The 17,472-nt window shown below is 40.0% G+C and overlaps 1 protein-coding gene across 1 annotated transcript in view; it reads left to right on the top strand.

Moving 5' to 3' along the window:
* LOC311218765 (ankyrin repeat and MYND domain-containing protein 1-like) overlaps positions 1-17,472 on the top strand; it is a gene marked incomplete at both ends in the record, with an annotated part of 35,297 nt that overhangs the window by 9,306 nt on the left and 8,519 nt on the right. The window contains 10 exons of the mRNA XM_084301618.1: positions 476-534; positions 1,973-2,144; positions 2,685-2,825; positions 5,061-5,222; positions 7,113-7,220; positions 9,465-9,596; positions 10,348-10,461; positions 12,051-12,216; positions 14,109-14,175; positions 15,797-15,951. Of these exons, the coding sequence (XP_084157744.1) occupies positions 476-534; positions 1,973-2,144; positions 2,685-2,825; positions 5,061-5,222; positions 7,113-7,220; positions 9,465-9,596; positions 10,348-10,461; positions 12,051-12,216; positions 14,109-14,175; positions 15,797-15,951 (1,276 nt within the window). The remainder of the gene's footprint in view (positions 1-475; positions 535-1,972; positions 2,145-2,684; positions 2,826-5,060; positions 5,223-7,112; positions 7,221-9,464; positions 9,597-10,347; positions 10,462-12,050; positions 12,217-14,108; positions 14,176-15,796; positions 15,952-17,472) is intronic.

Genomic DNA, 17,472 nt, shown 5'->3' with positions numbered 1-17,472 from the left:
AGAGTGCAAAGAGGATGGAGCCAGGATTTTGTCAGTGGTGCACAGTGCCAGGACAAGAGGCAATGAGAACAAACCGGAACACAAGAGGTTCCACCTAAACACCAGGAAGCACTTCTGTGCTGTGCAGGTAGTGGAGCACTAGCATAGGCTGCCCAGAGAGGTTGTGGAGTCTCTTCCATGGAGATCTTTAAAAGCTGCTCGGACATGGTCCTGGGCAAGCAGCTGTAGGTAGCCCTGCTTGAGCAGGGCGGTTGGACCAGATGGACACAGAGGTCTCTTCCAACTTCAAGCATTCTGTGATTCTGTGATAAAGAGTCTCTCCCTATGTTCTCTAGCACTTATTAACTGGATTCCATTATAATTGTATGCTGCAGTGTGTTACTGTTCTAATGTGTTAATATGCTGAGTCACTAGAAGTCTTTTTTTTTTTTTCTTTTTTCATTTTTGTAACCTCTTTCTTTTTTTAAATCTTAAGAGGAGTGAACAATCAGAATCCTCAGAAACAGTTGTTGGGGCTGAAGGCATAATCTTAAAGTAAGTCGCATACACTGTAAATGGGAGATCAACCCTCATAAAAACCCTTTTGTACAAAGAAGGTAACAGTATTTCACTGTTTCACAGAAGGGTACATCCCTTGCAGGGAAAGATTTTTTTTGCATGTTTCACTAGGTAGATCTTGTTTTCATGTCAGTAGAAGCCCTCATTGTTTATACACTCTAAGGTAACTCAGGCAGACAGTGGGCAAAGATAGCAGAAGAAAAGTGTTTTCAATCAAAGGACATTGTGCTTGAGCAAGACAAGGTTTCTTGTTAGCAAAAAGTGAAAAGATGCTAAGTATGCAGTGCACACTTACAGTGTAGTATTGACAGGGGGAAGGAAATGAATACTTTCACTTCTTGAAGTCTTGACTCCATATGAACTTCCTGGTTGTTTTCTGCAAGTGTCTGTTCGACACTATCACCTGAAACATAGTCTAGCTATTTAGTCATTTGGATTCTTGAAAGGGCCACATAATTGCCTTTTGCTTTGTGACCAGAGTGATCACTGGAGATGACAAAAATTTTGTGTTGCATTTTATGCCACTGGAGGTCATTCTGCTACATTGAAACTCTGAAACTGAAAATTCCTGGTGGCCTTGACCCCTTATATTTTACTTCTGTGTCATGTCCTCCCATAATTATTCTTGTCTGAAACGTTGTGTGTATTGCATGCTCTTCACTGGAATATAAAGATACATTGAACTGAGTAAAACTGATTTAATACTATGCCTGAGAATATAAGTCTCTGCTGAGAACACTTTGTGATAGAGTTTCTAAGTGACTTCCAAGTGTTGTTTGCCCACCATTTTTTTAAAATGTTTTTGGTGGAGTCATGTTTTTCTTTGGGGTGTGTGGATAGTTAGACTACATGAAAATGCAGAGGGAATCATAGGTAAGCCTCCTGAAATATACTGTTCTAGTCTAATATAGCTCCTGTTCCAGTTTTTGTTTAAGGGAAATATAGCTTTGTTTTCTTGGGATGGATGAATGAGGTATTACTGAGGAAAGAACCTTCTAATGAAATATTGATTACAGGACATATAAGTCTGTTTCTTTGATTTAAACAATTCTAAAACTCAATGCTTACATGTCACATGTGAGTGACTGGTGGGGGTACAGAGAAATTTGCCTAGCTTTGCCTATAGATGCCCATGCAAGAGCTTTTTATGACCACAGGGACTGCTTTTGCATGCTGCCCCTTTAGCTTAGAGGGCTGAGATACACTGGTAGGTTTGTTCCCTCTTCAGGTTATAATACCATTGCCTGAGTGGTGTAGGACAGTTGTGATGCTTCCCTAAACAGTGCCATGTCCTGCCTTTGCAAAGTGACAGCTTTAATTTCTATTACCTGGGGGTCATCTTAGTCCAGTAGATTTGACATTTTTCTTGAAAGTTGCTAATAAGTTATTCTGGTATTTTTCATGTCAATTCTAGGCAACAGAAGAGATGGGAGACAATCCAACTTCTGCTTCGCCGAGGTGCAGATCCCAATGTAGCCTGGGTTCCACCACACATTCTATTCTTTGCTGTTAAAGCTGCAGATGCAGAGGCAGTGAAACTCCTTGTAGAAAGGGGAGCCAGGACTGATGTGCGTCTTCCATCCAAGGTTTTACTGGATTATAATTCATATTGGGGGTGTTCTAGATGCATGCTGCAGCTTTAGTGCCCTACGGTAAAATACCTTCAGTCTTAGAATCAGCTTTAGAATGGAGAGCAAGCTCTTTAAACTGTTTATCTCAAATACTTTTTTTAGTAAGAAGAACTCAACGTTTCTTATTCTCAGAGGGTTTTTTTTTTTGTTTGTTTGTTTGTTTGTTTGTTTTTTTCTCAATACATTTCCTTGGTTGCCAAGCTTGTGAGTGGCTGGGGAATGCTTGTGGAACTGTTCCTCAAGTTGGTAAAGCTGTTGTTATCATCTACATCCAAGCTGAGTGTCTGGGACCTCTAGTGTTCCATAGTTCTGTAGCACTAGGTTCTAGGTTTATGGTAACTGTTAGTGAGACGCAACACGTAGGAAGAGTGATCTTATTTTATTCATCAGAAAAAAAATAATATTTGGTGGTGCTTAATTTCTGTTTGTGATAAACATAATGCTTTAAGCTTATGCTTTATGCTTTACATCTTAATGCTGTGTTTGTGTTTTCAGTTAGGGGGTTTAACTCCTCTCCACATAGCTGCCTCAATTCCTGGGGAGGAAGGAGTCCAGATAATGCAATACCTCCTAAATTCTGTCCTAGATCTTGACGCAAGGGCAGAAGATGGAAATGAGGTTTATGGTCCAGACAAGGTGAGTTGCTTTCTGATCTCATCTTCTTTCAGCTGTTGATATTCAGACTGCACAGGACCTAAGCAGGGATTTGAGCTTTCTGCCTGCTTGATTTCACAGTGAAATCTTTGCAGTCTATTGGGATAACCTTTAAAAAATAAGAAAAATCCATTTGAGGTCAATAGTATTGGGTTGCAGTAAATGCATTCTTCTGTTTTGATGCACTAGAGTATTTTGCTGTCACGTCTTATACTAAAAAGAAATCACAAATCTCTTTTGTGCTCTAGTAGAAGTGTCTGAAGACATAATGACAACAAAAATGTATGATGAGACCTGCTTGTTTCATCTCCATGGAGCTGAGCTATTGCTGTCTGTCTATGTCTCATTTCCTTGAATCTAGGCTGCCTCTGTTGGGTTCCTGGAGCATTCACTATGCTTCCAGAATTGCAGAAAGCCAGCTCAGCAATATGCTTTTTTTGTAGTATAGAACTTTTTAGTTAGAGTTGCCATGTGTGATGATAACTCTCTACCGCTGCTGGAGCTATAACCAGCAAAATGTGTTTTTTCTGGCATTTATTACCTGAGAAATTTCTTGAAGTCCTGTGATGATGGAATTATCTTACTAGAACAGTTGAAAGGTTGGAAGGAACCTCTGAAGATTGTGCAGTACAATATCCCTGCTCAAAGCAGGATCAATTGTAGCAGGTTGCTCAGTATCTAGTCCAATTGTTTTTTGAGAATCTCCAAGAACAAGTTCTCTGGGCAACCTGTTCAGTCACAACATTTTTCCTTGTGCACACTGGGATGCTGTTGATCTTCTATGCTGCAGGGGCACATTGTTGGCTCGTGTTCAACTTACATTCCACCAGGACTTCCAGGTCCTGTTCTGGAAAGTTTATTTATTTATTTATTTTCCATCTGTTTGGCCCTCGTGATGTACTGGTTCCTTGCGTTATTCTTCTTTAGGTAAAGGACTTTGCATTTCCCTTTGCTGAATTTGTTGGCATGCTTCTCTGCCCAATTCTTCAGCCTCTCCAGTTCCCACTGAGTAGCAGCAGCACTGTCTGGTGTATCAACCACTCTTCCCAGTTTTGTATTGTCTGTTTACTTGTTGACTGTGCACATTGTCCCAGCATCAAGGTAATTAATGAAGATGTTATATAGTATTGGCCCTGGTAACCACCTGGGGGTACAGCACAGCTGGACTTCCAGCTGCTGATCACAAGCCATGATCCACCTCACTGTCTGTGAGACATTATTGAAAGCCTTGCTGTAATCAAGATAAATAACATTCACTGTTTTTCCATCTTTCACTGAGATGCTCATCTTGTCATAAAAGGCTATCATATCCGTCAGGCATGGTTTTCCCACTGCAAATCCATGGTGATTGCTCCCAGTCACTTTATCCTGAATATGTTTGGAGGTGATTTCTCAAAAAGATTTTTCTGTCAGCTTCCTATAGGCTAAGGTGAGGCTGACCAGCCTATTGTTCCCTTCATTCTTGCCCATAAGAGTGATGTTTTCTATTTGCTGGCCATTAGTATCCCCCCCAGCTCACCATGAAAATTCAGAGATAACTAGAGTGGCCTTGTGATGTTGTTGGCCAGGTCCCTGGCATACCATTTGGCCCCAGTTACTTAAAAAAAGGAGTTGGCTTATATAACTGCACTGATAGATTTTTTTCTTACTGTGACAAGGACTAAGGTGAACGTTTGCAGCACAGGGATTTAGATGGCTTTTTTTTCAGTTCGTATTTCAGTAGCTTGTTCTTAAGTAGAAACAGTATTCAATTGCAGAATTCCCAGACATTGTGTAGGCAGGATTTACTTTCTCAAATATATTCTTTTGTATTGGTCTGGCCGGTACTGGCTGGTATTCATAGACCTTAAGTGAATGACATGTGAATGAGTTTGACTCAAGGAAAGCCCTTTGTGCTTGCTTCTTCTCTCCCACTTCCTAAACTGTATCATTTGGCCCAGTAAGCTATTAACTTATATCTCTAAAATTTTCTTTCCTTAGATTCCTCAAGTGGTTTTATTAAACTTCTTAGTGTGCAGTCCTAAAGCAGTCTGGCAGTTGAAACATGAATGTCAGGAAGAAAGTAGGAAAAGGGGAGCTGTGGATTTTGTGGGGCTGAACAAGTCTTATTCATGATTTTACATCCAGATCAATGATTGACCAAGCAGGTTTATTTTCTGTTAACTTATCTTTAAGATATGTTACAAATGTGCACCTAATTTCACTTAGATTCATCAGCCTCAAGACAAGGAAACCAACTTGTCAGGTGGTGTCACTTTGCAACTGAAAAACGAAGCAGGACCGCCACGACAGTACTTCTCTTCCAATGGTGGTCCTGTTCCTGAAGAAGGTGGAAGAAGTGCACTGCATATTGCATGTGAAAGAGAGGATAACAGTGAGGTAAGAGCATAGCATCTGAGGCTCTGCTCATAGAGAGTAGTTCTAAGCTAATCTCAAATGAGAAAACTCACTATTATAGAATGGCTCGGGTTGGAAAGGACCTTAAAATCACCTAATTCCCCCCCTCCCCCTCGCTATGGGCAGGGACACTCTTCACTAGACCAGGTTGACCAGGGCCTCCACCAACCTGGTCTTGAACACCTCCAGGGATGGGGCATCCACAGCTTCTCTGGGCAACCTGTTCCAGTGCCCCACCACCCTCTGAGTGAAGAAATTCCTCCTAACCTCTGATCTAAATCTCCCCTCTTTTAGTATAAAACCATTCCCCCTTGTCCTATCATTATCTGACTGAGCAAAAAGTTGCTCTCTATCTTTTTTTGTAAGCCCCCTTTAAGTACTGAAAAGCTACAATAAGGTCATCCTGGAGCCTTCTCTTCTTTACGTTGAACATCCCCAGCTCTCTCAGCTTTTCTTCATTAGAGAGGCGCTCCAGCCCCTTGATCATCTTTGTGGCCCTCCTCTGGACCTGCTTTAACAGGTCCACATCCTTCTCATGCTGGGGGCACCAAATCTGGGCACAGTACTCCAAGTGGGGACAATCACCTCCCTTGACCTGCTGGCCACTCCTCTTTTGATGCAGCCCAGGATGCAGTTGGCCTTCTGAGTTGCATGCACCATGCACCGCTGGCTCATGTCAAGCTTCATTCACTAGAACTCCCAAGTCTTTCTCTGCTGGGCTGCTCTCAATGAGTTCTTCTCCCAGTTTGTACTCTGGTCTGGGATTGTCCTGACCCAGGTGTAGCACCTTGCGCTTGGACTTGTTGAACCACATTCAGTTCACATAGGCCCACTCCTCCAGCCTGTCCAGGTCCCCTTGAACAGCATCTCTTCGTGCTTTGGTATCAACTGCACCACTTGGTGTCGTCTGCAAACTTGCTGAAGGTGCACTCAATGCCACTGTCAATGTCATTGTTAAAGGTATTAAAGAGTACTGCTCCCAAGACAGACCCCTGAGGGACACCACTTGCCACTGGCCTCCACCTGGACATGGAGCCCTTGACCACCACTCTCTGGGCGCGACCTTCAAGCCAATTCCTTATCCACTGAATGGTCCACGCTTCAAATCCATCTCTCTCCAATTTGGAGATCAGGATGTCATGTGGCACTGTGTCAGAGGCCTTACAGAAGTCAAAGTAGATGACATTGGCCAGTGTTCACTTGTCAACTGGTGCAGTCACTCCATCATAGAATGCCACCAGATTGGTCAGGCATGATTAGTAGTAGTAGTGAAGACATCTCATCTGTTATTGCTGACAGAATTCAAGGAGTAAACTCTTCTCCTACTGAACTATAAATATTGTACAGATTAAAAATGTATTAGCATTTGGGGGGAAAATTTTTCTTAAGATTTGGATTTCCATTTGAGAAGGGAAACTCTTTTAGTCGAGTTTCCATGTCTTACTTCGCCATTAACTTTTATCATCCACAAGGCCAATTTGAAGTTAGATGGTCTTAGTTTTGGCATTCGCTAACCTATGTGCATTTGTTTTCGTATTATAGTAAGATTTTTCTAGCAGATTTGGGATGCATACACTTGGAGTATGGTATTTGACAAGAGACATACCTTCACTCTTGTAGCAGGAGATGATGTGGTTTGGTAATCTAATTGCAGAGAGGTTTTACGTATAACACCACTGTGCTTGGGCTCTCAGCCATAAGAAAATGGATGTGTATTTTTATTATAACATCATTGTTTAGGTGAAAGTTTTGAATGTGTTTTATGCAGCTCATTTTATCAATTATACTATTATTATGATGTTTATTTAATATTAAAAAGTTGACTTTATTATGATCTAATTCTACCTTTTTCCACCTTACCTGCCTACAAAGCATGCCAGAGATGTTATCCGTCTCCTTTTAATGCATAAGGCAAATCCAAACATATTGTGGAGTGGCCATTCACCACTTTCCTTAGCAATTGCCAGTGGGAATGACTTGGTGAGTATCTTTAAGTTCCTTAATTTTTTGATGTACTTCTTCATTTCTGTCTGCCTTATCTGATGACAGCCAAGCTGCATAATGAATGGTGCTTGCAATCATAAATTTCCAGTGAAAATGAAGTTTTTACTTTACTTTTAAACCTATGGGTGCTTTATGAGCTGAAATAGAGGAGTCCTAAATGACTATAGGATGAGGTAGCCAGAAATATTTGGGTAGGATTCAGAAGGCCTGGACATCTGGAGAAGTGTATTCTGTTTGATGAATTACAAGAACATGCAATTTTCTGACATGCTGTCTCCCTGCCCAGAGCGACCCAACCAAATGTCAGAACACTTTCTTCTGTGTAGAAGACAAAAACTAGTTATTTTTATTAAGAAGTCTGATCATTGATTTTTTCATAGATCAGCAGACTTAGAAAAGTTTTGGGATGTAATGAGGCTTAGCACTCCACAGACGAGGACTGTAGTTCACACAGTGGAATTCAATATCTGAAGTTAGCACCTGTCTTCCTGGAGCAAGGAATTGACTGCCTTTTGCCCACACTGGGCCCTTCAGAGCAGGTCTACAGCAGCCAGCATAGTGCAAGAGAAGACGTACAAGCAAATTGGCTAATGAAGCAGACGTGTCTGCAAGCAATGTCTGCCTCTATGGCATTAGAGTTCTGTGTGTCTGGGCTTCTGGACACACATAAAGCAAGGGAGGAGAATGAGTGGCACCCAGGCACCCCTACTGAGCTCAGCTACTGTGCAGTCACCACACAAGGCTGTGGGAAGGACATTGAGGGAGCAAGCATGACTGCAGCCTAGTGGTTGAAATCAGCTGCAAGGATCAGGGTAGGGGTATGATTTCTGCTTCTCTACTTGCTTTCACTAGTAGAAAAGCACACTAATAACCTAGAGAATTATTATCTTGGAAACATAGCTACAAGCAAACCTAGGGGGAAACCCTTTTCAATGTTTTTGATGAAACCAACATTTTACCTTTTAGTCTATCACATTTTAGAGTATACACAAGACAAATGATAGGAAAGATTTGTTGTGTGTTTTTTACTATTCTTTAATGATACAAATTTCACTGGAAAACAATAGATTATAAAAATTAAACTGAATGCAACGTAATATGGAAAGATTGTGGACTATGGAAGAAGATATAATAGAAATAGCTACAACTGCATACAACATAGAATAAATTGTCTGAAATCTTTCAATTGGGAGCTCCTTACACTGTCTTCATAATTTTCAAAGACAGTTTTGGTATTTTTCTGGAAAAAAAAAGTGTTTTCTTGCAACACAATAATTGAAATTTAGGATTTCCCATTAAAATAGTCCCATAGCCAACAAATGCTACTGGTTCTCCTGCCTTCTCAGAAGCTAATGTGATGAAGTAATGATTAATAGAATATAAGTGACCAACCTATCTAATACTTATCTTTGTGGTAAAGTGTTTAAAAATATATATATCTTTGTTAGAACAGGTAATTTTTAATGCTATGCTTTTCTGTCTTTTTCACTATTGGTAAGTATCTCATGATGACATTTTCAATCATGCTTCTGTATGCTCCAGTATCACAGAATCAGAGAAAAGTTAAGGTTGGAAGTGACTGCTGGACGTTATCTGGTCCAACCCCATGCTCAAACAGAACCCACAGCTGCTTGCCCAGGTGGCTTTTGATCATCTCCAAGGAGGGAAACTCCACAACCTCTCTCAGCAATCCATGCCAGTGTCTGTCACCTGCACAGTAGTGTTCCCAGATGTTTGGATAGAATCTCTTGTGTTCCAGTTTGTGCCCATTGCCTCTTGTCCTGGCACTGGGCACCACTGAAAAGAGCCTGGATCCGTCTTCTATAAATAGACATTATCTATTATTATGTACACCTTGAGTCTCCTCTAGTCTAAGCTTAAGTGACCAGGTTTACTCAGCCTTTCCTTCTACCACAGGTGCTTCAGACCCTTTCTCATATTTGTGGCCCTTTGTTGGATTCTTTCTAGTAGCGCCAGATCTCTCTTGTACTGGGAAACCCAGAACTAGGCATAGTACTCCATGTGTGGCCTCACCAGTGTGGACTGTACATCACAAATCTGTGACATGTACTAGCAGATATTCCAAGCATGCTGTGTTAAATACTGGAAAGCTTTAGGGTCTGGACTGATGTGACTAGGTTCTCACTTTTGTGCTGTGAAACTATCAAAAATGGCTTCTTGATCCACTAATTTTCCACATTTGCATATGCACATTCTCAGGCAGTGGTTGAACTCCTCAAGCATGGGGCTGACCCTAATTTGACATTAAGTGGCGTGGTAAAAAATGCTCTCTGTGCAGCTGTCAGTACCACGTATGAACAACAGAGAACAACAGCACAGAGGATTGCTTTGGTGAGTGCACTTTTTTTTTCAATTTCAGAAAAAGCACTGATTTTTATCAGGTACCTTGTGTTCCTTTACTGTTTAATGGATAAACTGCTTCTGTGAAGAACAATTCATTTTTGTTTATTCCTAATGCTGTTCTTCTGTCCTGTAGAACAGGGGGTTTGAATGGAAATTCATTTTCATGTTTGAGTAAATGTTTCCTCTTTGTTTAGAAGAGCAAAAACTACATTAAAGGTAAATGGGGTGATTATATCAGATCTGACTGTTATCTGCTTTTATAAACACACCAAGCATCCACATGAAGAGAGAGATGTTGCGTTACTGTAAACTGGTGAATATGACTTGCAATAAGCGCACTTCTTGTTGAAGTCAATGGCAGTGTTTGACCTTGTGAAAACTGGAGTTTGTCTTCTCATCCCAGGGAGCACAGAACTGATTCTATTCAGAATGGAGGTAAAGAAGCCTGCTGTTGAGGGGTCTGGCAGAAGAAGCGATTGGCTTCATCTGTTGCTGCAAGATTTTAAGATGCCCAGAAACAAATAGCAACTGCCTGAAAGAAGGCTTTACTTATAAAACGCATTTAGATTGTCAATCCATCAACAGCTTTAAAGGAGCAGAAGAAATGCATGGTTTGATGCACAAAATAATCTCACAAATAGAGATCAAGCTCTGATACTCAGTCCTGTCTTTTCAGCTGTGACATTTTTGTTGGAAGCTTTTCTTTATGCTTGGATGTATGATGATTTGTTTTCTTCAGGTTGATAAGCTGCTTGAAGCTGGTGCAGATATCCTTGCACCAGTTACTCTTCAGGAAGGACAGAAAAAAGCTGTGGGAACAGCTGTCGACTTTGCCTATTACAAATATTATCAGGTATGACTTAAATATTGGAAAATACTGTGTTCTTTGCATCCATTCATATATAGGGTCCATTGTGTCCTTATGATTTGTCTGGTATCTTCTTCAGAAATGCTCACTGGAAATTTGCTTTCTCTCCACATATGTCATGAGATGCCTTTCATTTGCTTCTGAACTTTAATCATTTAAAGTCTGAATACCTCTAACAGTTTAGCCTGTGAAGATAATCTGTGCTGTCAAATGGTATAGCAAGATTCCATTCATAACTGAATTGAAAAAAGTTAATTCTAATCCTAAAACCAGCCATTAAAAACAGATGTCATGTTCAAGAGGCTACAATCAAACCATGAGAAAATATGATGATATATTATAATTATATAAAAATATGATTATTTTATATACTATGATAATATATAGTGTGCATATATTATGGTGATAATTTGAGGTGTGTTATAAGCTATGAAAAGACAATACCAATCAAACTTTAAAATAATGTGTTTACAAAAGAATATTTGAATAAAACATACATTAAAATATGTATAATGTATTAAATTTTATATATTACATATAAAGTAATTTATGTATATATTTACTAAATAAAGGGAATTACTAGAGTGAGCCTTTATCATTTATTAATTCACTATAAAAGGAATCTCACTGTAATATAACTAATACTAACTAATCTTACTGTGAAGTATAACTACTAAATTTCTGCCTTATTATTTTTTCTCAACCTATTTATTTCAAAAAACAACCCTTTAAAAAGCCTGGGATTCTCTGACAGCTCTGATTAGAAGCAATTATGCCTTGGATCATGAAAGATTTTTTTATAGCTTTCTTCTTAAAAAAAGCTTACATAATAAACAGATTGATTATCTCTGGGATGGTACTTGTTCTGAGAAAAACAAAAGTAATAGTAGGAGTGTGTACGTACCTTGTAGTATTGCAGCTGCCTCCAAGCTGGCTAATATAGCTCTGTGACTGTGGGATCCACCACTGCACATTGTTCACCGAGCAGCCTGCTTGGAGCTAACATGAGGCTTTTTGCGTCCTGTACCAGTATGCTGTGTAGAAATTTAATTTTGATTCTTTTGCTTGTAATCTGATCCTCAAACAGGAAAGTAAACAGTTTATAGCTGTGATCATAAGCAAACTCAGTCACCATAATCCAGATACCTTATTTTTTTTTCTGGCTCTGGACTTAGTTTCTTCTTTTTCTTCTTGTTGTCACTCACTACAGTGAAGCAGTACGGCGAATGCAGAAATATAATAGTGGACAAGATGTCTTTCATTTCCAGCAAACTTCTCAGTGCTTCCAGAAGTTCTGGGAGAGGAGCCCTGCAAGATGAGGGCAGCTTCCCCCTTAGGGAAACATTTGAAAACTGTTTGAGTTGACTTACTGAGCACTCACCAAACTGATAACTGAAATAACTAGCACTTCTAAACTGGGCATGTTCTGTGCCTATATCACAGACTGAGCTCCAAACCAGGATCCATCAGTGATGATACTGCACTTTTGGAATGGGTTGGCTTTAACTCTGAAAAAAATGTTATTTAGATTTGTGTTCCCATACATTAGTGAATTAACTTGGAGTATGTTTCAGGATAGGAGAATTGCTAACACACCATACCACATACTGTCAGCATCTGAGCAGGAAGTTTTTCAAACACGCCAGTCACTGCTGGAACACATTACAGCAAAGCTCCGAGAGCGTGTCATCCTGAAAGAGAAGGAGTGGGATCAAGAAGAGCTGAGAAGATCCAAGAAATGTTAGTTCAAGCCTAGGAGTATTTCAAGATTAAGGGTAGCATCAACAGGTGTGAAGGGGAATTTAATGTTATAATTCCAGTATTGTCTGAAAAGGTAACAATTAAAACTGCCTTACATATTTGATAAGGAGGTTTAAGGGTTCTACAAACATTGAAAAGAACAAACAAGGCACAGTGAAGGAAATCTCAGTATGAGCTTAGCTCCTTCTTCCTTGTGAATTCCTATACGAGATCTATTACCATGTGTTAATGAGTGACTGAGAGAGCTTGTTTTCCTGAGACCTTGGTTGTATTTAATGCTCTTCTTCTACTAGAGTGGCAAAAATGAATATATACATTAAGATGATCTGAGTGACTTCCTCAGTAGTGCTCAAATATGTGGTGAAACCAGGCTTGGAATCTTGATCTCAGTATACCAGACTTTGAGGTATATATATCACACTTGGGAAGTGCCCTCAGAATATCAGATTGTTACCTTTGCAGTTCAGAATAACCTGAGATACTGTGGCTTGGCATCCAGCAGGAAGTAAAGGTAAATTATCTGTGTGGTTTCTTCTTTCAAAAGTACTTTGGCTCTTTTTTGTTGGCTTCTGACATTCCTAACCTGATCTCCTTCAATGATAAGATGACCCACTTAGTGGATGAGGCTTGGTTTATGGTTTGGACAGATGTCCTGTTCACCGAGTAAAAAAAATGGTTGGATGGTGGGGTCCAAAGGGTTGTTGTGGGTGGCGTTCAATCCACTTGGTGGCTGGTCACTACTGGTATTCTTTGGGGCTCGGGATCGGAGCCTGTTTTATTTAGCTTTTTCTTCAATGATCTGGATGAGGAGATCAAGTGTACCTAAGTAAGTTTGCAGATAACACAAAGTTGGGCAGGAATGTTGATTTGCTTGAGGATAGAAAGGCTCTGCAGGAGTACCTGGATAGATGGATGGGTCATGTCCAGCTGCATGGTCTTCAACGGGGCTGAATGTCCAGTGCTGCACTTGGGTGACAATAACCCCATGCAGCAACACAGGCTCAGGGCTGAGTGTCTGGAAAGCTACCAGGCAGAAAAGGGCCTGAGGTTGCTGGTTGACAGTTGGCTGTATATGAGCCAAGGGCTTTCTGGCCTGCTTCAGAAATAGTGTGGCCAGCAGGACTAGGGAAGTGATTATCCCCTTGTACATGGCACTGGTGAGACTGTGCCTCAAGTGCTGTGCTCAGTTTTAGGCTCCTCACTACAAGAAAGATACTGAGTTTCTGGAACACATTCAGAGAACAGCAACAAAGGTGGTGAATGAACTAGAAAATAAGATGTATGAGGAGTGGTTGAGGGAGTTGGGGTTGTTTGGTCTGGAGCAGAGGAGGCTGAGCAGAGACCTCATGTCTCTCTACAACTACCTGAAAGGAGGTTGCAGTGAGGAGAGTGTCAGTCCCTTTGGTCAGGTGACAAGTGATAGGATGCAAGGAAATTGGCCTCAAGTTGCATCAGGAGAGGTTTAGATTAGAGATTGGAAAGAATTTCTTCACAGAAAGAGTGGTTAGGCATTGGAACAGGCTGCTCAGGGAAGTGGTGGAGTCACCATTTCTGGAGGTACTTAAGAGATGTGTGGACATGGAGTTTAGGGACATGGCTTAGTGATGGACTAGGTACTGCTAGGTTGGTGGCTGGACTTGATGATCCTAGGGGTCTTTTCCAGCCTATATCCATATCCTATGATTGATTCATTGATGTAATGTGCATTTTATTACGTATCTTCAAATTTTATACAGTAGACGGCCTATCTGGTAATGTCTGGTGAGCCAAATAGACTTCTAACGAAGGTGGATTGTGTGACTGGTATTCTAATTCTCAAGTTGGAGTACTGATTTTTGCTCTCTTCTCTCCTCTTCCTTATGTTATTGTAGTGGATTCAATCATTCATGCATGTGTTTCAAAGATGAAAGAGAAGAGCCATCATGTGGAAGAAGTGAGGTATGACAGAGATACTGCACATAAGTATTGACTGTTCCTAGAAATGACTAGGTTCTATTTTTTCCTTGCAGAGACTGTCATCACCCTGCTGTTCTCCTTTCTAATTTTCCCCTCTAGTCTATCTAGTCTTGTCAGGTGAAGTTAGCTTCTTTCCTAGTTGTGATCACATCGCTCCTTTTCAGCTTCAGAGTTCATCACAAGAGCCTATATAATACTCAGCCTTATTGTAGGAAGCAGTGTATCCTAGTGTTTTAAACCAATTCACACCAACAGTATCCCAAAGTAGCATGCAAATGCTAAGAAATAGGCACATACAAATTTTGTATCTTTTTCTGGACTCTTCAGGAAATTGCAGGAGAGACTTGTACTGTTTGGGAACATTCTTGAAACAGTTCAGTAACAAAAGTTTGAATAGTAATGGAAATATGTGCCTAAGGGATACTGAATTCTGTCATCAGTTTCTCCTGCTGCAGGGAATTCACAGGATTCTCAACTTTGTCTCAGTATTTGAATCAAGAGCAGGTAACATAAGTATCAGGAACTGTTCCACTTTTGAAGAGAGAAATTTTGAGGTAGCATTTCTGTTGCAACATGATGGACAGATAATAGTATAAGGTGAAGAGATTGCCAGAAGAAAATAAAATGATTTAAAATAAAATCTGGAACATTAAAGTAGCATACAAAGATTTCATGAATAGGTTTCAACAATGACTTGCAGAGAGATGAAATCTCAGTGAAACTTGCTAGCTATTGGGAGGGATAAAGGAATGCATTTAATAGAGACCATATCACACAGCGGGAAGGCTGTAAGATAAAAATTTGGTAGTATATACAATGTATTCAATATTGCCTGTAAAAGCTATAAAGTATTTAGATGTATCTTAACCTTTAAAAAAATGTAATAGTATCACAGGAATTAAAGTTTTTGCATGGTTAGCTTTTGGCTTTATCTTATATCTGATCTTGTCAAATTTCACAGGCATAGAACTATTTGGCTCAGACCATACTATGGAAATCTGTGCTGTAAAGGGTTCTTAAATATTTTTAAAAGATTGTAAGTACATAGCCAAGCTTGCAAGTACATCTAACAGTCTGCTTCCCATTCTTACTGAAAGACCTAGCCCAAGCACTCTTTGTTTTCTGTTCCAGCTTTGGAATAACTGTTGTGGTGCAGTGGCCTATGGGTGTCCCTTTTGTCTCTGCAATCTTCCAGTATATTCTATAAGGGTTTTTCAAATTTGCCGGTTTAGCTTCATTATCTCCGACCATATATAATTTGTCCTGCCTACCAGTTTGAAAATGGACTCAGCGTCATGAGTAGATTAAAGCACACAATGTAGTACAGGATGTAGTTGCTGGTTTAGTAAAGGCTTGGGTATGTTTCTCACTAGAACACTTGGCTTTTGGGGGGCTTGCTTTACTGTTGGTACGCAGCCTGTTCCCCACAGAGTCCTGTGATAAGCTGCAGTCTTCTGATTCCCTGTCCTTGAGTACTATGACATTTTTGTTTCTATATTGTTTCCATTTGGATTTAATTGTGTTGTAATAGACATGCTACCAGGTTAAGAAAAAAGACTAAACAAACACTAATATTTTTTTTTGACAACTACCTTTGTTCTAGGCTGCCATTCTTTAAATACTGCTATCAGTGTGGACGTTCTGTTGGTGTTCAGCTGTCACCTTGCATGCGTTGTCATGAAGTTTTCACTTGCAGTGAGACTTGCAGAAGGAAATCCTGGAATGAACGGCATAGGCATGAGTGCTTGGGATTGCTGGGTAGGTCTGAATGTCATTGTTATATGAGTACAGTGTGTTGTACATGTGTACTGACTTGGACATGTCCTCCTTGTAATGAATCTGTAAGATGTGTTTTATGAAGAAATTTAAACAAGAAGGTTTGATTAATTCATTTGAATAACTGTGTTTTGAAAACCACCAACTTTAAGAGAGCTGCTACAGTGTCATTGCTCTCATTTCAAGAGAGAAGAACCTGTAAGGTGAGTGCTGAGCAAAGGAAATACTCTTCCAAAGACTAAGGTTAGCTACTGCAGACATCAACAGACAACTCTCCAGGCTGAAGGACCATGGTAAATTTAACAAGTGAGACAGAGTAGGACTTTATGTACAAACTGTCTCTTAATAACCTCTATGTGTATATTAGAATAGGTATCAATGGGATTTCTGATTTTATGTATGGAATTGTCGATGCCACACTACTGTGGATCTTAGAAACCACGTGTTGATTAAAATGATTAAAAAAAAGAGGCCACATTACACAAATGACATGCTATGTAGCAGTAGAAGACAAGCATGGTGGATATAAGAAATTATATTACTTTATCTATATCAGATGTTCACATATAGTGAATGAGGAATCTGTCAAGTATGAAAATGAATGCAGAACTACTGTCATTCTATGACTGATCTGTCTTTCAGTGGCTGTCTGGATACATGTAAAACTTGTGTACTAGGGGGAGTGCCTGTCCAACTAAAGATAAATTACATCAAACATAGATGCTTACCAGTATGGGGCTCTGAATATCTTCTGGCAGCTTTACTAAGATAAGATATCAGTGGTGTAGATTCAGAGATTATATGAGAATAAATGAAATTTTACTACGAGGGTGATTTCATTTGCAATTTAATCAAATGCATTTGTTTTCTTCTAGTCCTTTCCTAAAGTTTTGCCACCCTACTGCACACAATTAAAACTTCAGTTTCATTCTTTTCTGGAAAATACTTTTCACTCACTTACACACTTCTGCCTTTATAATGTATGATGCGCTAATATCTGCAATTGCTTGGAATGAGAAATACAACAGCTCTATTATCGAGTATCTTTACTGCTATGTTTTCATGTGCTTGGGAGAGTACAGGGAACTACAGGCCAGTCACTTCTCAGTCCCTGGGAAGCTCATGGAGCTGAAGGTGAAAAACATTTTCAGATGTATAGAGGACATCACTAGTCAGCAGGGAATTTACAAATGGGAGACTTGTGCCTAACCAGCCTGATAGCTTTTTACAGTGAACTTGGTGGATGAGAGGAGAACAGTGGAGGTTGTTTACCTTGGCTTTACTAGGGCTTAACACTGTCTCCTCACAGACAAATTGATGAAGTATGGGTTAGATGAGTGGACAGTGAGGTGGACCGAAAACAGGCTGAATGACTGGTCCTGGAGTATGGTGATCAGTGTGGAAAAAGTCCAGATAGAGGCCAGTTATGAGTGCCGCCTGGGTAGGCACTGGGTCCAAGAGTATTTAATGTCTTCGTTAATTACCTCAATGCCAACCTTAATG

This window comes from Netta rufina (assembly GCF_964035555.1).
Source record: "Netta rufina genome assembly, chromosome: 25".
NCBI lineage: Eukaryota > Metazoa > Chordata > Aves > Anseriformes > Anatidae > Netta > Netta rufina.
Note: the sequence above shows the minus strand (reverse complement) of the source record. Positions and strands in the feature narration are given on the sequence as shown.